Source organism: Cariama cristata, unplaced genomic scaffold (assembly GCF_000690535.1).
Source record: "Cariama cristata isolate BGI_N322 unplaced genomic scaffold, ASM69053v1 scaffold14913, whole genome shotgun sequence".
Classification (NCBI taxonomy): Eukaryota; Metazoa; Chordata; class Aves; order Cariamiformes; family Cariamidae; genus Cariama; species Cariama cristata.
Window position 1 is genome coordinate 5,669 of NW_009610237.1, and position 25,172 is coordinate 30,840.

At 44.5% G+C, this 25,172-nt stretch overlaps 1 protein-coding gene across 1 annotated transcript in view; it reads left to right on the plus strand.

Annotated features, from left to right (window-relative positions):
• QRICH1 (glutamine-rich 1) overlaps positions 1 to 18,617 on the plus strand; it is a 24,028-nt gene extending 5,411 nt beyond the window's left edge. The window contains exons 3-10 of the mRNA XM_009697813.1: positions 7,256 to 8,278; positions 12,097 to 12,274; positions 12,900 to 13,054; positions 13,849 to 13,963; positions 15,280 to 15,388; positions 15,943 to 16,094; positions 16,801 to 16,891; positions 17,681 to 18,617. Of these exons, the coding sequence (XP_009696115.1) occupies positions 7,256 to 8,278; positions 12,097 to 12,274; positions 12,900 to 13,054; positions 13,849 to 13,963; positions 15,280 to 15,388; positions 15,943 to 16,094; positions 16,801 to 16,891; positions 17,681 to 17,873 (2,016 nt within the window). The 3' untranslated portion in view covers positions 17,874 to 18,617. The remainder of the gene's footprint in view (positions 1 to 7,255; positions 8,279 to 12,096; positions 12,275 to 12,899; positions 13,055 to 13,848; positions 13,964 to 15,279; positions 15,389 to 15,942; positions 16,095 to 16,800; positions 16,892 to 17,680) is intronic.
• Positions 18,618 to 25,172: the final 6,555 nt, after the last annotated feature.

The window sequence follows — 25,172 nt, forward strand, 5'->3', positions numbered from 1 at the left end:
CCCCCCGCCTCCCCTGCTGCTGCCTCCTTTCAGAACTACTCAAAGTTCAGGCTTGACCCTTGCAAGTCTTCTAGTAACAGAGATAGGGAGAGAGGTCATATATCATATGCTCCAGAGAAAAACAGTCTCCTGACCTTCTTGAAAATAACCATAGAGTTGCTGCCAGAGACCTGTTCCTGTTTTTTAAACTGAATGGCCTGCACCCTGAATATGAAAAATATCTGACAAATGTCAAAATTTCAGCAATCTTTCCTAAAGAATGTTGTCTACTCCTTCCACCTTGTTTTTGATGTGACTCTGCTTTAAAATATTTGCTTTCACATCTGTCAGTACATATCATAATTAGTGTTTGTGTTGCCTACCCTGCCACTCACTTTAGGATGTTACAAACCCCCAGAACACTTAGGTGGCACATCTGGTACTAGATAGGGCTGCAGCTTTTGTGTGTCAGCAGTGCATCTGGATTCACGTGTATTTAAGCAGCTAGCTCATAATTATCTTGAAGTTTTTTTTGCAAGAATGAGGTAGAGAGGAATGTCTTTACCCTTTTGGAAGATGTCTTTCAGGATTTCTTATTGAGGTGTGATTTATGTTAAACCCATGATTTAGCGTTCACCTGTCTCAAGACTGTCCTGGCAGCAGTAGCAGAGCACGGTGTCTGAACAAAGCTGAATTTTGTTGTGACTCTGGGGTGCTGGTGTTCCACTAGAGCACTGCGCCTGACCCAGCTCACTCGCTTTGCTAAAATACTCTTTGTGTTGTATTATGAGAAATTTTAGTCATCTGCTGAAGCCTCTTAGCTTTTGATCAAACTTAGGTCATCCCGGTACTTGACTTGATAATCTATTTAGTTCTTGCTAATCCAATTGCAAATCAGCGGAAGACCCTTTGAATGGCTATGCTTATGTCTGGCAGTGTGACAGTGGTGCTGAAGGTGACTAATAATACGACCAGTCAGATGACCTCATGGTTGCAAGTGCTGATGACAACCTTACGATCATAAAGATAGACCGTACTCAGGTTTCACCCTAGCTTTTACTTGCTGTGAACAACGAAAGACGGTGCATGGCTGCTTTTATTTATCCTGGCAAAATAAATTTCCTATCTGAAGAAGCTGCTACCTTAGGGTTTTCTTGTCTAAAAAGGTTCAACAAACTGTTGCCAAATGTTTATTTTAAAGGCTGAGTGGATACAGCTGTTGGGTGGTATACTAGTCAGTGCTACAGTGCAAGTGTCTTGGAGCTCCTTCCATGCCCAGTATTACAGGGGTGCCATTAGCGATCTTAAGAAAGAGTTCAGTGTGTCAAGTTGTCACACCCTGTGCTGCATCAGGGGGTGGCTGGGAAGGGCTGTGTCTCTTACTGGTCAAGAAAGAGTTTTATCAGCTCTGCTTCTGATGAGATTGTTGCTAGTTGGTCTTGTGCATTGAGGCCGTTGAATTGACGATGCCAGCGAGAAGAGGTGTTAGCGCAGACTTGCTTACTGAATATGGTGTTTCTGCAGAGGTCAGTGAACCTCTTGTGCCTGTTCTGCAAGAAGATTTAACTGAGAGAATATCAGAGGACAGAAAGTATCTTTGCTTAGGGTACATACAGTGCATGTGGGGAAGATCCTCAGTTTTAGCTTTTTAAGACAGAGTTTGATGGCAAGGTGGCAAGAGCTTCTTGGACAGGACTTGATAGGATGATGCTACAGGTGAGCAGGGTTGCAGAACTAATGGGGAATGCTTAATGCCTGTGTAAAATGTCTTTTAGTTAGGGCTTGCACCTTTCTAATTCCTCAGTTCCTGATGTGTTTACTGTTCAGCTTTTTCAGTCTTCCCACGGTCTATTCTGTGACTTCAGACCATTATAGGAAGCTGGGCACTATTAATCACGTAAGGCAAGGGAAGATGCCCTTAAGTAGTTCAGAAGAAAATGTTATCTCTGACTCTGCACAGAATACATCTTTCCTTCACTTCTGATGGATGTAGCTTCCCCCTGCCCTAGTCTTGGTTTTGAAGCCTCGAGGTAGGGCTTCTATTTGCTTACCTTCGAAAAGCATCCCAATACGATATTAATGTAGCAGCTAGTATTAATTAGCATTTGCTAGGGCTGAGTGTGCCACTTCTAAGAATGTTTATAGTCAAGAGTTGTGTTTTCAAGGTAGGATCTTCTTGTATATGGAAGTAGGTTCCTCTTTGAGAAGTAAGATGTTTTCCTGGTTCACGTGTTTTAACTGTCTTAGGCCTAAATCCTGCCCCAGTGTACAGCTTGACAACATAATCTTGATATTGTAACTGTTCAAACACACGCGAGGCCTAATTTGGCCCGTGGAATTCTCTCTCTGATGTTGATGAATGAGCAGAGCTAAAACCTGGAGTGAGAATCTGTCTGGCAGTTGTTCGGCAAAGCTGACTTGTATGCTCCCCGTAGACCGTGTTTACTTAGGTAGCAAAGGACTTCCTGTAAAGAGGTTGAATAACAAGTTCCAACGTTTCCTGCTACTTCAACGATCAGTCTTTTCACCTACTCAATACTTCAGATCTGTTCTGTACTTGTTTGCATGCTTTCTGGCGTAACGTTAGAAGGAGCTCTTTATTACAGTGTTACTTTTTAATGCTGGAGTCGCTTTAGCTTAGGACTGTTGTTGAGGGAAGTGTATTTTAAGCCTTCTTTCCTTAAATTGGGCTGAAAAATAATTGAGATTGCTCTTCTGCTCTCACTTGCTTTTTGTCCAAGTGTTTGACTTCTGTTGGCTTGTTCAGTTGTGGAAGTTTGAGGTGGACCTACATTACTTCTGGGGGGGGATTTGGAGCATATGTCCTGCAGTAAGTTTGCTGCCTGTCCCCACTTACCTCTCCTAGGTTTGGAGCCTGTCATTTGGGATTCCCTTCAGATAACACTAAGCCATAAGATACAATCTTTTGTCTAAGTGATTGTCTGGCTTGGCTAGTGGGCAAGACTAGACCTAAGTTTGACATAGTCTTCTGGAATGTATATTGTGGACACATTAGTAGGTCTTCAGTCTTGCTCTGGAGGTCTGCTCTTGGTGTATTCTACTACTTGCTAGTGTAAATGTAGCTTCAGAAACCAAGATGTTTGTGAAGAGGCATTTTAAGAGCCTCTCAGGTGCTCTAGGGCAAGCTAGATATCAGAAAATCCATGCAAGCAAGACCTGTTATGCATGTTCATTTGGAGTTAAGTTTTAGGAAATGTTAGGTGATCCAGTCAGTCCACAGACAAGATTTTCTTTGCTTGGGAGTTCTTTCAACTTAATTGTTTCAGAACTGCAGTTCTGCAGTCTGATTCCTTGCTGGGCAGAAAATCCACACAGGGCAGGTATGTTATGAATGCTACTTGAAAGTTTGTTGGACTTAGTCCAAAAAAACCACATTTGGAAATCAGGCTTCAGCTGTTCTTGTGCTAGTGGAGTTACTTATTTTTCTCTTTCCATGTGCTCGGTTCTAGACAGACTGTATCTTTGAGCATAATGTGACCAAAGATTTCCTTTAAGGGAATCTTAGCAATTTAGTTCTGCCCTCCTATTACGATGCAGGGCTGACTTCTAATGCTTTTGTTTCTCCAGTCAGCTAGTACTTGGTCCAGCTTCTAGCTATTTTATGGTAAAAAGGCATTTCTCTGGTAGCCTGCTGGGAAGTGATTCTTTTCATGCTGTTAGAGCCAAACTTCTGGCAATAAGCAGTTTTTCAGTACTGGTAACTTGGCACGTTCCTCTCTTGCACCAGTATAACCCAGGAATTCCCAGCATAACATGTTCTTGCTTTAATCTCCAGCATAAGGTGAAGATTTAAAGTCCTCCCTGTTGGTCTTGACCTGTAAATTTAATGCATTCCTCTTTGTACAGAGGCTGTTTAAAAGTCAGCCGCTGGTGATGTTTAGTGTAATTCTTTGTCCTTTTTTTTCTTGGATAGCAAGTTAGACAATGAGGTCAATATAAGAAGCTCTGGTCTCAGACTGGGTTGAAGTCTATAAATCTGAAATGAATGCTTGTAGCACTCCTGGGTACAACCTACTTGAAAATAGGGAGGGATCTACTGCAAAATACGGTTGTTAAAAATGGATGTGTAATTCACAAGGGATGCATAGTGCATATTAGGTAGAGCTCTAGTATCCTTTTAAATAGGAGCAGTTCTCTAGTCAGAAGCATGATATCTGCAGTTTGCAGCCTGGAGAACTTCTAGTGATTCTGGAGTCTGATTTCTTCATCTTGTTTGGGTCTGGACTCATTCTTTGGGTATTAACAATAACACTATAAACTTGAAAGTAGTAGCAAGACATACTAGTTGTAGGGGTTAGGATTTAGTCCTGGAGGAGTATTGTAGGACCTCATATCATGATTGCTCGTCTGCTGAAAGTGGTGGAAATTGCCTATGTGTTTTAGAGACAGTAGGCTCAGGCTCTGAAATGGTTAATGGTTCAAAGCTGCGCTGGAGGAGGTTTAGACTGGACATTAGGAAGCATTTCTTTACCAAGAGGTTGTTCAAACACTGGAACAGGCTTCCCAGAGAGGTGGTCAGTGCCCCAAGCCTGTCAGTGTTTAAAAGGCGTTTGGGCAATGCCCTTAATAACATGCTTTAGTTTGTGGTCGGCCCTGGAGTGGTCAGGAAGTGGGACTAGATGATCATTGTAGGTCCCTTCCAATTGAAGTACTCTGTCCTATAAAAGTGTAAGGAAGAAAATGCTGTCTTGTTGGGACTGTTCTTAAACCATGCCTTCTCTGCTGACAATGCCTCTTGCTTAAACCTATTCCATTACCTTTCTAATTGCACTTACATGATAAAATTGTTTCAGTGCAGGAATGGACTTTCAATTCTTACTGCTAGCAAAAAAAATATACAGTATTTACTTTGTATGTGTTACAGCAGTAACAGGAACTGTAATGCAAAATTTTATATGGAAAGTGGGGATACTTTTAAGATGTTCTCAGTCAACCTGTGCAGATTCTGAAAACACACTGCAGAAGTACAGGATAAATGACACATTTACCTCTTTCTGTGACATGATTTTGCATCCTAGCAGATAATGTTTCTATGGGAAACTGAAAATATATCAGTGCAATTATGCATTTTAGTTTGTCCAGTCTTGGGCCTTTGTCTTGCAGGTCATGTTTTGAAAAAGGACTTAAATTTAGTACTAAGGACTGTATTCATGATTTTTTTAAAGTCAGATATTTTTGATACTATGCCTTAGAGGTGTAACTGAAACTGACTTTCTTAAACTGAACTCGTAACTGGGATCTGTGCTTGGGCCTCTTTTCCCAAGGCAGTACTCATGCCATAGGGCAGTATAAGAGTATCAAATAGAACTGAAGAAGCATCCCATAGGTGACTTCATCTTTTTCAATTAACTGCCTGATCAAATCACTCATTGATGCAGCTTTTTGTACTGTCATGCTGACACAAGGTCATATGTTTCTTGTTACCTTGCAGGAAGTTATTATAGAAAGTCCATGTCATCTGGATTACAGTATACTGCATGTAGCTCCCAGCAGGAACCTGTAAAATTCCCTATTCTTCCTAGAAATAGAATTAGTTTTTAGCAGGAGATGACTTACAAAACTAGTCTGCAAGAGGTGCATTTTGCTACCCTGCTTTTTTTCCTTAGCAGCTCTTAATTGGCTGCAAATGAATCCTTAATATTTTTAAGACTTCTTAGAGGTGATGTTGGGAAGTGAGGTTTTGTGTATCTGTGCAGTGCAGACCTGCATGGTCGTTCTTTTTGGTATTGTCAGGCTGGCTAGCGTGGCATCTGTGTGCAAAGCGATGTTAGCTTGATTGACTCTATTGACTCTAGAAACTGAGGTAGAAAAGCATGAGAGAACATGAGTAGGAAGACATAGTTTTGCAGCTAAATAAATCTATGTTGGCTTCAGACTTCATATGGCCCTCATAGGGGTCACTAATAAAGCTCTACATCTCTCAGTTGGATTTGAAAGGAGAGGTTGAGTGATTCATTCCCTTCCTTAAGGTATAGTGTTAAGGAAGCCCGGAGAAGCAGATGATCTTGGGAACCTGGGATGTCACTTCTAGGACAAGGCAAATGCAACAAAGTGGCTGTAGAAATGTGGGGGATGAAGTGTTGAAGTGTCTGGATGAGGAAAGCAGACCTCGCTTGGTGCCCTGGGAGTGAAGATGCCAGCTGGTGTGGGTTTGAGGCCTGGAATGTGAAGTTGTTGAGACCTGAACTTTGTGTTGGGGGCTACCTCTGACTCCTAGCTTTAACTCTGCTCCTGAACTGCTGCTAGATAGTGTGTCAGACCTCGGGCAAATAAACATTGATGTGAGAGGGTGTGGTTTGTTGTTTGTTGTTCCCCCCCCACCCCCCCATAAAAGGAACTGTGTTTGGATCCAAGTCTTAACATATTTTGTCCATGTTATTCTGCATTGTGTAAGTGCGTGAGCTAGAAAATAGAACTGACTAATTTGGACAATAAATGGGATTAAATGGAATAAGTAAATAATGAAAAAAGATTTGGTTTTAATTATCACTGCCAAAGAAATACTTCTGAAGTTTAAAAAGCAAATGCTGCAGTGTTGCCCTTTAGCGCATGACAAAGATTCAGGTTGAACTTGCAACTTTCTGTGTTGATGCCCGCTTGTGTAGCGTTACTATTGGTGATTGGTTTCAAAATAATATTTCTGTGCTTTATGTGGAAAGAGCCAAGTGCTGGTTTCAACTTACCCATATTTCTTACTGCCTGTCACTGGCAAGTGACCCTGCGGCCATCTGGGGGACTGAGGTTGAAAGCAGTGAAACAACCTTTAGAGCATAGTAAGAATGAGGCAAGCTCCTGCATTTTGTAGCACGATAAACTTAATATCAGAATTGTAATGTGCATGACCTTAAAGTCTTGCTATTGTAAGGCCTAAGCTGAAATTCATTTTAGCAATGCAGATAGCTCTGACGACTCTTTTGGCTTCCAAGGGTGCAGTCTGTTGGCTTGAGCCCACAGAGCTTTGAGGATGGAGATGCAGCTCACGTGCTGTTCTGTCTGTGCTGAGAAGTGTGGTCATGTGCAATGCTGAGCAAACTCATCATCTACCGTATCGCTGTTATCAACCAAGTACTTCTAGAGTAACTTGGTTTCATTTTCCTGAGATCTTTACTAATGGATTAATATATGAAAACGTAAAATTGAGCATAAAAGATGTGGAGCATAGACCTCCAGTGATGGCCCATCTGTTGTTGGTGGGCCCCCCTATTGAATCACTGACGCTTGCTGATCTCTAACTGCTGAATTGGTGTCGTTGCAGGTTCAGGTCCAGGTGCAGCAGTCGCTGCAGCAGGTCTCCGCCCAGCAACTCTCTCCACAGCTCACTGTCCATCAGGCTTCGGAGCAACCGATACAGGTCCAAGTGCAGATCCAAGGCCAGGCGCAGCAGCAGGCATCCCAGACAATACAGAGTCAATCTCTTCAGAGCCCCAGCCCATCTCAGCTGCAGGCAGCTCAAATCCAAGTGCAGCATGTGCAGACTGCCCAACAGATCCAGGCTGCGGAGATACAGGAGGAACACATACAACACCAGCAAATCCAGGCCCAGCTTGTGGCAGGACAGGCCATTGCTGGTGGCCAGCAGATACAGATCCAAACAGTTGGGGCACTGTCACCTCCACCTTCTCAACAAGGCTCTCCACGAGAGGGAGAGCGGCGGATCAGCACTGCTAGTGTCCTTCAGCCAGTGAAGAAACGTAAAGTCGATATGCCTATTACTGTATCGTATGCTATTTCAGGGCAGCCGGTTGCCACAGTGCTGGCCATTCCTCAGGGCCAGCAGCAAAGTTACGTCTCTTTAAGGCCAGACTTGTTAACAGTGGACAGTGCCCACCTGTACAGTGCCACTGGGACCATTACTAGCCCCACTGGAGAGACTTGGACCATCCCTGTTTACTCTGCTCAACCACGTGGTGACCTTCAGCAGCAAAACATAACCCACATTGCCATCCCTCAGGAGGCCTACAATGCCGTCCACGTCAGTGGCTCGCCAACAACACTGGCTACCGTAAAGCTGGAAGATGACAAGGATAAGATGGTGGGAAGTACTTCAGTAGTGAAGAACTCTCATGAGGAAGTGGTGCAGACTCTTGCTAATTCGCTCTTTCCAGCGCAGTTTATGAATGGCAACATCCACATTCCAGTGGCGGTGCAGGCTGTGGCAGGGACGTACCAGAATACAGCACAGACAGTGCACATATGGGACCCGCAGCAGCAACAGCAGCAGCCCACACCCCAAGAGCAGGGGCAGCAGCAGCAGCAGCAGCTACAAGGCACCTGCTCAGTAAGTTAAAACTGCTTCTTGGTCTCAGTCCATGATTAACAACTTGTGAATGTTGTGGAGAGGGAGGATGTCAGCAGACAGCTGGTATCTAGGAGGCAGAGATGCATCTGTCCCCCAGTAGCCTGGGCATGATGTAGTGCATTTGACTCCTGGTAGGTGTAGGACTGTGATGTGTTAATGTTGGTACATAATTCTGCTCAGTAAGTTAAAACTGCTTCTTGGTCTCAGTCCATGATTAACAACTTGTGAATGTTGTGGAGAGGGAGGATGTCAGCAGACAGCTGGTATCTAGGAGGCAGAGATGCATCTGTCCCCCAGTAGCCTGGGCATGATGTAGTGCATTTGACTCCTGGTAGGTGTAGGACTGTGATGTGTTAATGTTGGTACATAATTATAGGATTCAAAACTTCCCCAAAGAAAGTACATTCTTGACCTTCATAGTGTAAATTAATCAATATGTGCTCATTGCTAGCTTCTTCATAGCAGGTATTCTGAGGTCTGCAGTCTTCTCCTGAGCTGTTCTAGGGACAGTTGCAGTGGACAGCCAGGGATGATTGCAGCGAAGTAAGGTGTACAAATATACTAGTCACCTAGTTATCAGTTGCTGTGTGTTATGCAGCACATGGAGTCCACAGCAGATCCAGTGCCCAGGTAAAATGTTGAAATCTGACTGGTGGTGAGCAGACCTCATGGATCAGGTGTACCTGTCTGTAACACCATGTCCTGCTTCTGGTAAATGCCTGGTGTGCAAGACCCTAGTAACGAGCAGTGGCAAGTAAGCATCTCCTCATAGTGCTTGGCAAACATAGCAGCCAAATTTGTTGCTGTTTCTTTAAAGGCTTTGTTGCTAACTTTAAGCCATAGATTATTTTGAATTGGCTCTTAAAACTTGAATAACTACAGCTATTAATGGACTCTCTTACATGTGCGAAGGGATGTAATTTATCTTTTATTACCAGAAAGTGAAAAGTGATTGATCTGTCAGAGCCTGTTTTTGCTGAATGGAATGAGGGCAAAAATATCCAAGTCTGCTAGCATAAATGTTGTTATAAATTCTTTCCAGTTTATAAATAACACTGTTGGCTTTAGAAAGGCGTATATGCCCTCTACTTCATCAGTAAGCACTGAGACAAGGAGGATTACTTTCTGGAGTCATGTTGGGTTGTTTATGAGTTGATTGTGGGTTATAGCCCACCAAGGTCTTCACTGAAAAGGGTTCCCTACATCTCCAGATAACTTTCAGGTGCTGGATGCCCTCTTTTGTAAGGCTGTACTTTAAGCTACAGCTTACGAGTGTTGCAATGCATGGGGTTTTGTTTGGTTGGGTTTTGGGGGGTGGTTTTTTTTTTTGTTTGCTTTGTCATGCTCAAAGAGCCTTCTATAGCTCATCTTTTCCCTGTATTGGTACTTCAGAGGTCACTTCGTCACTTTCAGCTGCTTGAACAAACTAAGTTGATAGAACTTTTTTTTCCTTTCTGCTAAACAGAATTTTTAGACTTATTCTAGGGTCTTTTAAGAGTATGAGCCACATTCTTGGGATCCTTTCTGAGGTACTATCTCCATAATTTCTTTAATGGTTACTTGTAAAGCTTCTACTAATGCTGTGTATTCCTGTGTGCAGTGGCCTGCAATTCTTGGGTATCAGAGAGTTCTCTGATTCCAGTTCTCTGGAGTACTGGGCGTTGCATAAGCCCCTAAATACAGAGGCAAGTCCAGGAAGGGTGCATTCTTCCTGTAAGAGTGCAATAAAGCTACTATAGGTGAACATCAAACTTTTGGGGGTTGTTCTTCTCACAGCTGTGAGACTGAGAAGGAATTTGCCTGCTTGCCTCTGGCATTGTGCTGCTGTGGGATCCAGGCAAGTTGCAGCTATTTTGCTCTACTTGTGAGAAATCTTAAGTCCGTTAAGAAGCAACTGCCAGTTCAGTGAATTAACTCCAGCCTGTGTGCCTGCCTTCACACTGGACAAGGTGTCTGTGAGATCAGGGCAGAAAACTGCCCCTTAGGTTGGGCTGACGGAGGTGGTTGGCACTAGAAAGCTTTCTGCTCTCTGGAGAGTAATGGGGCAGCGCTCTGGAGAAGAGCGGAGGCTCAAGGCTAGCTCTTATAGTAAAAGACAAGGTGTCAGTTCACCCTTGGACTCCTGTCCTCTTTAAGGCAGAGGCTTGCTTGACAACTTAAACTTTGTCACTATCTGCCTTGATAAAAGCTGGGCCCTTTCGGTCGCAGTCTCCCTCTGCAGCTGTGGTAGATGTTGCTGGTGCTGCAGGGGCTGTTAAGAGCTGATGCAGAAAAGAGAAAAATGAACCAGAGGCAGTCAGAAAGCTCCAGCCTGAGGCTCTTGCAAGCTTTGCATCTTCAGCTGGGGTTTTTTATTTGTTAGACTAAGTAAGGTACAGGTATTACTAAAGTCTCTATGCCATTTTCATTATGGTCTCTAGTACTGTCAGGGCAGCTTTCACTGATGATTGATGCTTGGCAGTATCAAAGGAAAAGTTACTTCATTATAGCAAAGCCTTGCTTTTTGAGGTGGCTCTTAAGAAAGAGAAAGCAAAACTATTTTGATCTAAGAGTTGCTATCTCTAACATTCAGGGTGCCAGTGAGAATTTGACTTAAGGGCTGTAAAGCTTCAAGTTAATCTCCTTAATTGAGGTAGCCATGAGACTTTCTGTGGCATGGGATTGAGAAGTTGTAGGAAAGAATGCAGAGTGATTGCAGCTGGAGGGCTCACTGCTCTTTCTGGATAGGTGCCATTGGTTGCCTGTAAAATAAGTTTCAATTTGAGGTAGCAATTCTTGGTGACTTAAGGTCCTGCTGTAAAGGAAACTTCCCAAGGCTCTGGAGACCCTTTAGATCTATAGTCTGTCATACAGTAGCTTTCACAAAACAGTAGTTAGTCCTCATTAGCAGTACTTGGTAGTTTGAGAGCATTGCATTGCAACTGAATTAACATTTTGATGCTTGTGTTCTAGTCTGTTACTACTTTATACCTCTTACAAATGAATTATCGGTTGTTGACTATAAGAACAGAGCATATCTATTCTGTCTGCCTGTTACGTACTGAATAATGAAGAGAGCCTGCCTTTGATGGGCAGGGGTGGGGAGGGATGCTAGCAGTGTACACCACGCGATTGTACCCGGAACCTTGCTCAGGGCAGTCTAGGTTTGGAGCAGCAGTGGTTAGTAAAGCTGATGGCACGTCGCTCTTCTTCCCTGCCAGGGGCTGGCGGTCTCTCTAGCTGCTGTGTCCCGAGGCTGTGTCTGTGAGGGGCCTTGGGCTGCTCTTGTAGTGAGATGATGGACTTCAGTGGTGGTTCAAAGTGACAAGTTAGCTGAAGTTAAGAGAAATGCATTGGAGCAAATAGGGCTTCAGAATCAATAGTGATCTATTTCAGTGTTTGAGGGGAGACCAGAAGTCTGTTGTTGAGAGGACTTTAGCTATCTGAAGATCCTTGCATTTGAACATACCGACTAGCTTTCTAATGGTATTGCAACAAGAATGGCTCGTGGCTGTTGAGTCTCCTATGATGTTCTGTAGGACTTCTAAATGCATCAAACTGCAAGTTGCATGGATTTGCTGAAGGGGTTATAGATACGTCCATTCAAACTAAAAGTGTTCTTGGAGAGACGAATGCTCTTTCATGAGCAGCAATTCAGGTTAGACGGCAAAAGTTGTTCCTTGGATTAATTTCTTGTTAGGGAGGAGTGTTGCAAAATGCCAATATCCTGGGGCTAGAGGTATTGCGGCATTACTTGTTTTTTGTCGAACTGTTGCATATTGAAGTGTATGTATAAACTGAAATGTTTTCTTTCATAGGCTCAAACTGTTCAGGTTGCTGAAGTTGAACCACAGCCACAGCCGCAGACTTCACCTGAACTCCTACTTCCAAACTCCCTGAAGCCAGAAGAAGGGCTTGAGGTGTGGAAAAGCTGGGCGCAGACCAAGAATGCAGAGCTGGAAAAAGAAGCCCAAAATAGGCTAGCACCTATTGGAAGTATGTGTCATGACAACATAGCCTTTCTTTCCTTTCAAGTAGGATTAGGAGTGACTAAAATGTTAGCTGTTTACCACTCTGGAAAACACCTTTGTTTAATCAGTGATTGTTTTTAAATTTATACTTTGATTTACTCTGCAGTACTAATTATTGCATACTGCCACTGCCACAGGACGTGTTCCAAGGGATGTATTAGTTTTACACTGTGCCAACTTGAGCACCTAGGCTGGTTGCAGTAGAAAAGGGCACTGTATGACTGTGGTGCATGGACGAACAAAATGGCTGTGAATACCAGCCAAGCTGGTAGAGCAGTCACGGAGTTGCTGTTTTCCTCTTGCTCCAGGGCAGCACTTCATGATGGACATGGTAAAAGAAGGCAATAGTGATGCAGTTGGCAGGGCGGAGAGTCTTCCTGTTGGATTCTTTCCTGTTTTATCTTTTATTAGATCGGACAGCCTAAGATCTTGATTTATTTCAGCTTGCTTTATTATACTGGGAGAATGAGGTAGTACTGGGCCTGCCAGATAAAATGGCAAAGCTAGAGATGTGAGAAATCATTCCTGAAAGACTGGGAAATAATATGGCTTTATGGCTTAAATAATACGGCTTTGTTTTGTTTTTCCAGGGCGTCAGCTGCTGAGGTTCCAGGAAGATCTCATCTCTTCAGCTGTGGCTGAGCTGAATTATGGTCTATGCTTAATGACACGAGAAGCTCGAAATGGTGATGGTGAACCCTATGATCCAGATGTGCTCTACTATATCTTCCTGTGTATTCAGAAGGTAGGGGGAGGACAGCTATATGTGCAGCAGAGCCGTGCATGTTGTCAGCATGGATAGGGAGGATTCTCTGTTACAAAAATGGAGACTGTGGCTTCTATTAAGCTTCCCAACAAATTCATAAGAAAAAAGTCTCTTTGCTTTAAAAAAAAAAAAAATTCAGATAAAATGTAATTAGTGCACAGCAATGCTTTCACCTACCAAATTAAGTCTGTAAAGAATTGTTAATAACTGTGTTCACTATCATGGTGAGAATAATAAATCCTTTTAGTCTTTTTGGCAGGGGGAGGAGGGTTGGGTGATATTTGAGGAAGTTGTCAATGTCAAAACTTCATCTAGCTTCAAGCTTTAACAGGCAAGAACTTAGCTTTGTGTGATGTGGGAAGTCTGAGCTGGTAATATTAGTGTGCTTTCTGGAAGAGCTGCAGGAACAGAGCTAAACTCTGATAGGAGAATTGAGCACCTCTTTCCTTAACCTGAAAAAGTAGTATCCAAAGGACAGTCATGTGAAATAACTTGCAATGAACACACCTGAAATAAAAGGTGAAATCCAACGAGCTTTACTTTCTAAGGGTTTTTTCCTTTCTGTCTTAGCATTCCCATGATAGCAACTGAGATTACCGACCCTGTGCTGCCCTTAGTGCAAGGGTCCTCACCCTTCTAAGCAGAATGTATTAGTCTTCAGTGCTATGCTGTAAAATGCTTGATAGCCGCGTACGTGAGCTCTTAGGGTAAGGTCTGGTCTGAGGAATATGCTCGCTACCACTGTACTGGACTGTGTTGTGAATCTCTTACAGTATCTCTTTGAAAATGGCCGAGTAGATGACATCTTCTCAGATCTCTACTATATTCGCTTCACTGAATGGCTGCATGAAGTTCTCAAGGATGTACAGCCCCGTGTTTCCCCTCTTGGTGAGAACTTTTGTTTAAGAACTTTAAAACCTTCCCGAGTTTGGAATGTTTAAACTGAACTACAGCATGAGTGTAGTCTGAGTGGAAACCCTTTTGACGTACTTAATGTCCCTAGGACAGCTCATACTGGTCAGGGAGAAAAATGTTGCATCTGCAGTGAATGCTGGCGCTACTGCATGTGTCAGGCTGTAGCCCTCATTGTCATTGAGGATTATTTGTCTATCACTTGTCACTCATCAGAGGGCAGATTGTTGGGACTTTGTAGTGTTATGAGATTGTCTTTCTTGGAAACCAGCTGATCCTTGATCTGAATCAAGCTTCCTCTGAAGTACTAATACATCTTGCTTCTAATATGTATTGTTACTTTGGGAGATAATACAACAGTGTCATGTTGCCATGTAGCCAGATGGATACTGTCTGCAGGACTAAGTGTCAAAGAAAAAACAATCTGTGATTAGAGCCTGAAATGGGGCAATGAAATGCAGCTCAACTCAGTGTTTAGAAGATGATGGCAACGGGTGTGGGGGGGAGCACTTCCGGAACAGGCAGATTTTGACAGAGTTGCTTATGAGAAGTAGATTAAGAATGCATTTTCAGAGCACAGCAACCTGGTTTCTCATTACTTCATTCCCTTTGATCTGATTAGACATTAGTGAAGAATCTATTGCTTGTGTTCAGAAAAGTAGCTGATGTTACAGCCTAGATGGCTAAGTAGCACCGTGAGTTTTGGAATCCTTTTGTTTTCACTCTGGCTGTTTGATCTGTGCTTTGTCATTCCACAAGCCCTGGAGTTCATACTGCTGTCTGTTTTTCTGTTTATCTGTGTATTTGGAGTATAGTATTTCTCTCCTACACAAAGGAAAAAAATCTGAGAATCAAAGGATTATTCATGTGTCCAAATACATCACTTGGCACTGGGTGCTGACTGAAGCTGCGCACAGGGCCAAGAGCTGTTTTGTTACACTGGCCTGCCTGCTCTCACATATTATTGGATTAGGAGCATCTGCATTGGAGTCCAGCCATTAATTAAAAGCTGTTTAAGTGCATATTTATTTCTCACTGGGCTGGGATGTATAGGCGTATTGCGGAAGCATACTCTCCGCAGCTTGAGGTTGATATATGTATACTAGTGTTTCCTAACTGTACTTGCTACTTAAAGTTACTTGCACAGTAGTGAACCTTGACACAAGTGAGGATCTCCTCCTCGTCCTTCCCTTAAGACTTACATGTTCTCCAATACTTACAGACTATAAAATGCTGCCTTTGTTCCTGCTGTGACTGCCTCCTAGCGTGATGCTGACTTCTGATTATTGCAGGTTATGTCCTCTCCAGTCATGTAACAGAAGAGATGCTGTGGGAGTGTAAGCAGCTAGGAGCTCACTCCCCTTCTACTTTACTCACTACACTGATGTTTTTTAATACAAAGTAAGTACTTGGGTCTTCTGGAATCTTGGGGAATAAAAGAACTTCAAACGCTTTGACAGGGTGGGTAGGAACCTGCTGCACTGAATTAGGGCAAAATCCTGAATTTGGAATGGTTGCACACAGAGCACTCTTGCAGCCCCATCAGGCAAAGAAGATGCAGTACAACAAGGAAACAAGCTAGTAGAGGGGAAACTGAACTTGTGGCTGTTGCATGCTTTGCTGCTGGAACAGTCTTTAACTTGGTGTTGGTTTGAGCTTCAGCTGATTCATGATGAGTAAAGATAACTACCTCACTGTTATGAATTTTGAATGGTTGCACACAGAGCACTCTTGCAGCCCCATCAGGCAAAGAAGATGCAGTACAACAAGGAAACAAGCTAGTAGAGGGGAAACTGAACTTGTGGCTGTTGCATGCTTTGCTGCTGGAACAGTCTTTAACTTGGTGTTGGTTTGAGCTTCAGCTGATTCATGATGAGTAAAGATAACTACCTCACTGTTGTGACTTTATCCTTTACTTGCCTCTGAATGTCCTGTGTTCTCTTCTTGCTGCTCAGATACTTCCTGTTGAATACAGTAGACCAGCACATGAAGCTGGCCTTCTCCAAGGTGTTGAGGCAGACCAAGAAGAACCCTTCTAATCCCAAGGATAAAAGCACGAGTATCCGCTATCTGAAGGCTCATGGCATACACCAGACGGGACAGAAAGGTAGTTCCTGGAAGTTTTCTTGGGGAATATTTACTTACTGGGCTTGAAGGAAGTGGATGATGCTAGAGATGCCTGCAGGTAGGGCCACGAGAACCGAAGGCTGTGCCAATTGCCTTCAGCCTACCAGCATGAGTTTTCTCTGCATTCTGTCTGAGAGAGCTTAATACCTTCTAATAATAAGCCTGGGGACATACCTTACCTGAAGCATATAGGACTCATCAAGAGCTAAGGATAACTTTTTTTTTGTTACTCTTTTTTTTATGGGCAAAGGGGCTATTGAGTGTAAGTGCTTATGAACAGAGGGAGAAACTTCTTTGAGAGGGCTTGTCTTATTTTGATTCACGTGAACCCATATAGAATCCATATGCAAGTACAATCTGTCCCCTTAAAAGCACGGACTCAGGATTTAGCTGAGGCATTGCAGTCTCAGTAGTGAGATTTCTCTCATTTTGGGCACAAGTAAAGGAGAAATGGAAAGGAGGATATGGATGGGTTATGTTGTTCAGTAGCCTTGGGATAAAGCAAGCTCTCCATATAATGCTTTGAGCATTTATAACCAGGTGCCTCTGCCCTGGAACTGCCGTATGTCTCTTGCCAGCTGTTGTACGGTGATGAGGTCCTTCGGAGTGCTGAGGCTGTATGGCACTGCTCAGTTTGCTGTACTTATACAGAGGGTCTGACAGACTTCTGGGGGGCTGGTTTGTAGTTACAGATGACATGTATGCAGAGCAGACTGAGAATCCAGAGAACCCCCTGAGGTGTCCGATAAAGCTGTATGACTTCTACCTCTTCAAATGGTGAGAGCTCTTTTGTTTGTGTGTGTGGTTGCTTGTCTTCTGTGACTGTTAAGCTGTGCATCGTAGCTGGCCTAGTTTTCAGGGCTGTGTTTTATTGCTGGCACAGTTTCTATATTTGCATAAATTTACCTGAATGGGGAGGGGCATTGATGTGAGACAGTGGGATTTACTCTGATGGCACATAAGTTGAACTTCTGTGGTATTTAAAGAGACAAATCTTGATTTGTGAACTGGCTGCTCTTAATCTCATACTCCCTCTGGAGGTTTGCTGTGTTGGCATGAGCTCACTGTTCTGCCTGGGACTTGCAAGCAAGTCATCTCGAAGCACCCACTACTTGAGATTAGAGTCCTATTCAAATTGGCTTCTGAACAAAAATGAGGACTTGCTGTGGAGATTGGAGGGACTCTCAAAGGACTTGCCCCTAAATTATGATGATTCTGACAATTAATGTAAACATTCCTCTGCATGGATGAGACTGCAGCTAGCCTGGATGTGAAAATACCCCATCCTTGCCTCGCTCTGAAATACCCCTGAAGCCATGCATGTGTTATACTTACCAGTGTGAAATAAAAATTTCTTTCTCGTAGTCATCACCATGGCTTTTTAACCTTGGCATGGCCTTAAAAACTTTGGGACCACTGTTGCCCCTAGATGTAACTCCATACCTTCATGTCTCATCAGCCAGATGTTCACTGTCAGGAGTTGTGAAGCCTGGGGTGAGGACAGTGGCAGCCTCTCCCTCCCAGGACATTCTGTTAGTCTGGTTATTTCTGATCTTCCTCATGCAGCCCCCAGAGTGTGAAAGGCCGGAATGACACGTTTTACTTGACACCGGAGCCAGTGGTGGCCCCCAACAGCCCTATCTGGTATTCCATCCAGCCGATCAGCAGAGAGCAGATGGAGCAGATGCTCACCCGGATCCTGGTGATACGAGAGATTCAGGAAGCTATTGCCGTGGCTAATGCCAGCACCATGCACTAAGGCATCCTTCTTGGCTCAGAAGGGGTGGGGCGGGGTGATGGGGGAGGGACAAGCAAAGATAAATTGTACAGACTTTTACACTAAAGGAGATGCCTAAGTTTTTGGTTTTTTTTATTGGTGTAGTTATGAAGCCCTTTTAGGCTTCTTCTCTTTAAAAGAATCTAAAGGAAAACCTACCCATTGTGTATCCTACCCAACACACCAAACTGTTGGAACCATTGGAGGCTGCATATCCCCTGCGAGCTGGGAGCTGTGGAAAGCTGCTGGTTGACTCTGGTTTTTTTTATGATGTAGAAAACATGAACTACAGGATTGGCCTGGATGGCTGGGGCCTCTGCCTCCTTGGAGCACGTGCAGCCTAGAGGGCACAGAATGATGGATGGACCTGCTCAGCCAGTGGAGGAGAGGCAGGCATCTTCTTTTCTTGTGCTTGGACGTTAATTTGCTGTTATCTTGGAAGGAAGAGGAGAGAGTGAACTGCAATTGTGATTTATACAAAAAAAAAAAAACAAACCAACGATTTCTATTCAGACCTTTAAGTGACATTTTTAGATGTTGAAAGTACAAACTTTACCACACTCTTCTTTTTTTGGCCTAACATTGAGGCCTTAAACCTTGAGGCTCCTGTGCCTGATGGAATTCTTGTAACATACACTTGTGTATCATATAAAGATACCACCCTGTTTCTCTTATGTATTCTTACTCTAGTTGTTTATTAAGAATGACGAGCACGTCTTTTCAACATGCCATTGAACAATGTGTCTTTATTTGGGGAAGAGTGAGCTGTGAGGGTGGGGGGGGTCATTATACAAAGGTCAGTATGCAAACTGGTTGTTTTCATCCCTGTTTATACTTTCCAGCTTGACTCCGCTGGACTTCTTTCACCCCTAGAAATTAGGAAGGTAGAAGGGGATTAACTTCTGTTGAAGGACCTGAATGTCTTCTTGCTGATGGAAGCTCAGTGTCAGGCTAGGAACATGGGATCTGTGAGACCAAATCAGACTGTCCTAATGTTCTGTGGCCAGCCTGTGAGGCTTCACCCCTAGGCAAATTCCCCTCTCCCCACCTCTACAAACGCATCACACCAACGGCATGGTGGAGGGGTGTTGGAGGGAAAAGGCCTTCCAGGAGCAGCAAATGGCTTACTCCTGCCATTTAACAGCCTTTTCACAGTTTTAAACACAGCTGTGTAGCTTCTGACATCGTTCATGATCATAAACCCCAGCCCTGTAGCCTTGCCTTGCTGCATCTTAAATGGTTGCTGTATTTTATATCATTAACAAATAGTCTGCTCTTTTGAAGCCAGCGGGTAGCCAACCGTGCTTGAAATGGGAGATCACTCTAGCCAGGCTTGTTATTTGTGCCACCAGCTTCTTGGATGCGGAGAGATGACTCTGCTTCCTGAGCTTGTCTTCCCTGCTTCTCCATCTCATGTCCCTTCCCTGTTCCAAAATATATAGATATATATTTAAACATGTATTACAGTAAAAGAACTTAAACTTGTGTACAGGCAAGTAATTTTTCTGCAGCTTGTTGTTGACCAGCACCTGTCTGTATTGAGAAGGAAGGTCTGCCCTCTCTGTTGGTTGTGCACAGTGTAAATGATGAGAGTAGCCATGACGTTCCCTGTCTTTGTGCTCTTGAGCAGTGTTGAGGTGTACAGGCTTAGAGAGGCTTCAAGCCTCTGATGCTTCATATTGATGTTGGTGTTGATGAGGAAGCAGATGTGCTTGAGTTGGTTGTCAGTATGAGCAGTTTGTTGCCTCTCTAGGACTCTGTGCTCAGATAAGTGCAGAGAGGTGAAGTAGCAATGCGTTGTTCTTTACTAATACCTGCACTCTAAAGTAAACTCTTAACTCAGTGTCTGCCCTCAGAGTTATGCCAGGGGAAAATAGCCTGGGGTTGGTTCCCAGATCGCAGTGAGTAAGTTGGGAAGATGATGCCCTGGTGGTGTGTAGTGCTGGCAACACATACTCTCGGCTCAGTTCGGCCGTTGGGGGCCAGCAGTTGCCCCCTGGTAGGGTGGCTGTTGGCGTTGCTAATACTGCTTCAGCTGTCAGAAACCTCTAATCCCTTCACCATATCTTAATGACTGGAATGTCCATCTCTGGCCCTAATTTAAGTATTTAAGGACATGGTTAGGGGCAAGCTCCCACTGTTTCAAGCAGCTGGGTATGCTTGTTGCTCAGGATGCCCAACAGGCCTGCACAGAATGGATTTCCCACTCTTTTGGGCAGTTTGTCCTGTCTTCTGGACAGAGTTGCGAAAATGTGAGAGAAACTGCAGACACCTGTGCTCAGGTCCCAGTGCGTGCTCTGCAGTACTGCATGGGAAGCTAGCTCCAGCATGCCCGCAGCTCAGCGTGAGCCTACTGCTTTGTTTCTCTCCGCCAGAAACGCAGTGGGTGTTGGAGTCATCTGCCAGATATCCAGTGTATGTGTTGTTTCATTAGGTGGCCTTGGGAGTCACCTCTTACCCTAAAAATTGCCAGAAGCTGGAATAGTGTGACAGAGCATTAGGGGGCTTCCAGGTTAGGGATGAAGAGATACTTCAGCTGAGCTTTCTCGGGAAACAGAATTCTATGTTACCTTAAAATTCTAGATTGTGTACTTTCCTTACCCTTAACTGCAGGATGATCTAAAATCTTTGTGGGGGAAGAGTTCTCCTTGATCTTGGATTATACCACTTAGGAGCGGGGGAACTTGGCACATGGTGAGCTGTGGAGATCTCCTGATGATTGGTTTTGTCCTGACAGACTAAAGTGTTTCTATTATTTTCTCATTGTTCAGACGTACACAGGAGAGGGATTTGCTGACGCAGAAGTGGACTGCCGTACTGTTCTGTACTGTCTCATCAGAGTGTCCACCATGTTAACTTCATTTCCTATTTCTAGAGACAATCGATAATACTGTGACTTAAGGATTATTTTCCTGGATCTGGCTTCTAGTTTGGCTCTCTGGAGCTAGTTAAAAGGTACAGTATTTCTAGAATACAAATACTATGTTCTTTGATAGTGAAGAACATGATCTGCTCCCTTTTAGGGGCTCATAGGAAGATGTGCATGGAGTAGCACAGAAGAGTGCTGTGGTTTAGGGTTGCTATCCAAGTTCTGGGAAATGTTCCCAGTCAAACATGTAAAATAGCTTTTTAACACTTTCCTATAACCAGCTTGACTGTTGCTTAAAGGGCATTCTCCCTCGGCTCCAAGAGTGCCAAACTGCTAGCTCTTGTATGCGTGTATATATTAAATGAGAACTCTCCATGCCCTATGCCTTGTATGAGACAGGCTGAAAATGCATCGATCTCTAAATAAATAAAGCTGAGAAGTGAAGCTAGAGACCCTGCGTTGTTGGTTTCGAACTATGCCCATCTTGTCTCTGTGGAATGAAAGGAACCATAGAAAGCAGAGCATGACTGACTGGTAAAGCACCTCACATTCTGACATGAGAATCATGTATTGTCCTATCTCTTGACACTAATAGTGTTGCTTTCCTAAGGAAACTTGTAGCCTCTTACACGCTTGTCCACAGCACCATTAGATTTTCATTTACTTTCAAGAGTTCAAGCATGTCCTCTAAGTGGTAATGGCTGAAGCAGTGGAGCGCAGACTAGACTAGAGAGTGGTTCTTCACTCCTGTCTAAAGTGGTGAGTAGAGGGAAAAGCCTAAGTAACTTAATAGGGCTCTCATCTGTTGGCTGCTTCACCCCTAGAGATCTCCTGAGTTTTAGGTAGGACACAAGGTCTGAAGTAGTTCCTGAACTGTTCTGCCTTGGACCAATGAAAAAAGACTTAATCTGATCCCTAAAGAAGAATCCTCTTCTGCACTGTTGCTCCTAGGGCAGAAATTAAGACAGTCGTCTTCTCAACTGCATCAGGGCTGCTGTCTGCCTTGGTGTACTTAGAATGGATTAGGCCACCTTCAGGCCTCCTATGCTGTGGTGAGAACAGATCCGAAAGTGGTAAAAAAGAGCCCTCTGAGCATATGTGGGGTGGAGGACGTGCTGATACTGTAGTTCATCATCCTCTTGCTAGTCTGAGTGCTGCTAGACGGTGATTGACCCTGCACAGTCCAATCAAACTGCATGCTCATCTGAGTTTAATAGTGACTTACTTGCAATTAGTGTTTGGACTCTTAAATCACTGTTAAAGTGGGCTATAAACTGTCTTCCACCCTATATGGGGCTTTTCTCCCCATCTTCTTGCTGGAGCTGCTCCTCTGAAATACTAGAGGGAACACACCTTACCCTGACATTTCAGCCTGTTCTGTTTCACTGGTGCCAATGCATAGGAAAGAGCCCTTCTCAGCTCGAGCATCTTCCTACCTTAAGGAGCATCTCAAATCTTCTTCCAGAAGTCTCGCTGACATGCTGCCCCAAAATCTCTGAAGTGATTGCTGTGACCCTACTTGTTGGTTCCCTTTGTTGCGTGGCTGAAGCTCGGCTCTCAGCGCTGCAGTCACTTTCCCTGTATAACCTTTTGCATGGCAGCCACGTTTGCCTGCTTCTCCGTCCTCGTTTGAGCTCATCAGAACGGGGAGGCAGACTGAACCCACTTACAGCAGCAATAAACCATGTCTAGAACTTGAGGGAACTGCAGGAGAGAATGAAGTGGAGGGGATGTCTCAGAAAGGCAGGGTCCAGTTGCAGCCCAGAGCCTCGCTTGATAATGAGTGTGCAGCCTATATGCAAAATACGTCTTGTCTGTCCCTCCCATGTTGACCCTGGTCTAAACAGCACATGTGATTGGCATCCTGCAAAGTGACCTTCAGAACTCTCCAGTAGCTTTGCCCTGTGAGTAACTCACACTACAAATCATTTTAAAGAGATGCACTCAACTATTTTTTTAATTTAATTTTACTCTTATATTCTCTGCTCTTTGTAATCTGCTTGGAAATAAAATGTTTTTCCCTGCAGCCTTTGTTGTAGTCTGTTTGAGAACCATTAAACTTTGTCTGGTGTTTCTATTGGAACAGAAGCCAACTTGCCTGTTTACTGCTGTGCCGTGCTTTAGCCTAACAGCTGAGATCGGTGTGTGCCGCCCAGATAGGCTTAGCAAACCTTTGTTAGTGCTGTCCTTATTTAAAATAAAGGGTAGAGAGACCTGTTAAACTGATCTTGGTTTGGCACGATGCCTCCCGTTCTGCTGATCCTGTGACAGGTAATGCTGACTTGAGAGCGTGTGTCCTTGGCAGGCAGCATTTTCCTTTGGAAGGCTGCGTTTCTGAACCCTGCCTCTGGGATAAGTATCTCGGTGCCTTTACTGGTAACTGCTTTTAGTGCTGTGAGCGTAGATGCTTTATTTGCTGCAAAGGACAGTGCTTTTCTTATAGCTCCCTAGCCCAAGCAAACTGCAAACAATGGGAAATCGGTGTCTGGATAGGTGAAATCAACTCTTAGCTGAGAATCAACCCAGGAATTGTGTAAAGAAGTAAAACCAGGGTGAAATGCAATCTTTTGTAGCAGACTGTCAGGGAAGAAGAATTGAAACCGCGTGAAGTTCAGAGCATAGCGTAACAGCAAGCACTGTTAACACGTGGCTGTAGGAAGGAGATAGTGTTGATGTTGGAGTTCACAGTAATAGCAACAGGATCGCTAGGAATCTCTTGGCTTAAAGTTGTAAGTGGCATTGTGGGTCCTCGTCGCTGGCTGTTAACTGTGAAGGCCACCTTAGTTACGTGTGGGGCCCTGGAAGCCACACATACGCTTCCTTACGGCAAAGGGAACATCCCTGTGCGGAGGCACGTGCCTTCCTTTCCTGCTACAAAAAAAGCCACCATCCGATGGGAAACAACTATAACTTAGAAACCGCAACCTCTATTCTGTGCAAATTACTGCTGCTGAGACCAAACAAGGCACCCAAGAGTGCTACAGTGGCTACGGTGTAGTTCACTCATTTGGGATTCCCCCTGCTGCCGTGTAAAAGTCAACATTAGCATCAACCAAAGCCGAGCTTAACTGGTCTGTCTCTAAACTCTGTGCTGTCTTTTGGACAACCTCACTTGGACCAAAACATGTTAATCCAAACTACAGGCTTGACCATGACTGATGAACCTTAAAGCATACAAGGGCCATTTGCTTCTGAGTATTTTGGGAGACCTGGACAGACGTCTCTGTTCACGTTTCCTGTGTCCTATAGCTGAGGAACACGAGTAATACTTACATTTTCTTAAAGCTACTTGCTGATCTTTGGACAAGGATTTAATCTACTGCAGTAAGACAGTTGGAGGTACCGGAGCACCATTCTTTAGTTCCCTGAACTTTTTACATAGTGGGTTGCCTTGGAGAGCCTGTCATACAAGAGTTGGGTGAGGGGTCTGGTCATCTCATTTCCCTGGTGCTCTAGGGCCAGATCTGGTATATCATGACAAGGAAACCAACCCAACCAACCATCAGAGGAGGAGGTGGTTCTGTAGCCCACAGTACAGGAACTTCCTGCTGCCCAAATGGATCTGTAGGGAGGGGAACATCTCATCCTGGAAAAAGCCGATTGCTGGTTCCTGCAACTCTCCTCTAAGGCAGATCTGTGTTTGTGCCCGTTCTTCTCCTGCAGTCACAGTCCTCCCTACTCCTGCTACTGCTCTTCTCTGAAATCCTCCCTCCGGCTGCCATCTGCGGCACAGGCGGGAAGGTGCTCTGCAGTGCGCAGTACAGCGCAGCCATCCTCTTCACAGTCTGTGTTTGTACCGCCGGGCCTGGTGGCTTTGGGAAGGGGGGGCTTGCATGAGGCTAATGCCTAGCTGGGATCACCTCAGATCCTCCCCTGCGGGACTGCTGCCTGGGTGCAATTCCCTCTCTCCTTTGTGCCTTTCCTTCCCCTCCTGTCACCAGGCTGTTGCCTTGCTCCTGCCTCTTGACTTTCATCCTTCTTGCAGATCGCTCTGACTTACAAAGTTGCTTTGGAGTCTGCTGGCGTGTTCCAGCTCTGCATCCACCCCAGATCCGACAAGCACGTTCTTGTCCGTCTTCCGAAGCCGTTGGAGGGATCTAGTGTTGGACTCAACACCCAACCTGCTGGGCCCCACCGGCAGTGTCTTTCTGTGCAAGCCAGCCGTGGTTACTCCTGTTCAGGTTGTTTTCTGGAAATGTGTCACCATACGGGTCGTGCTTGTGTAAGCAGAGCCGAGGAGTGTCACAGAGGACTGTACGGGGCCATACCTGGAGGTCAGCTCTCTCCGGATTGCTTCCTTCCTATACACTGAACTAGCTGCTTGGCTTGAACAAAAAAAAGGCCCGTTGTGGTTCGTGACGCCCGCGCTGACCTTACTTCACCGGGCTGGACGTTCAGGGGTCCGGTGCTGT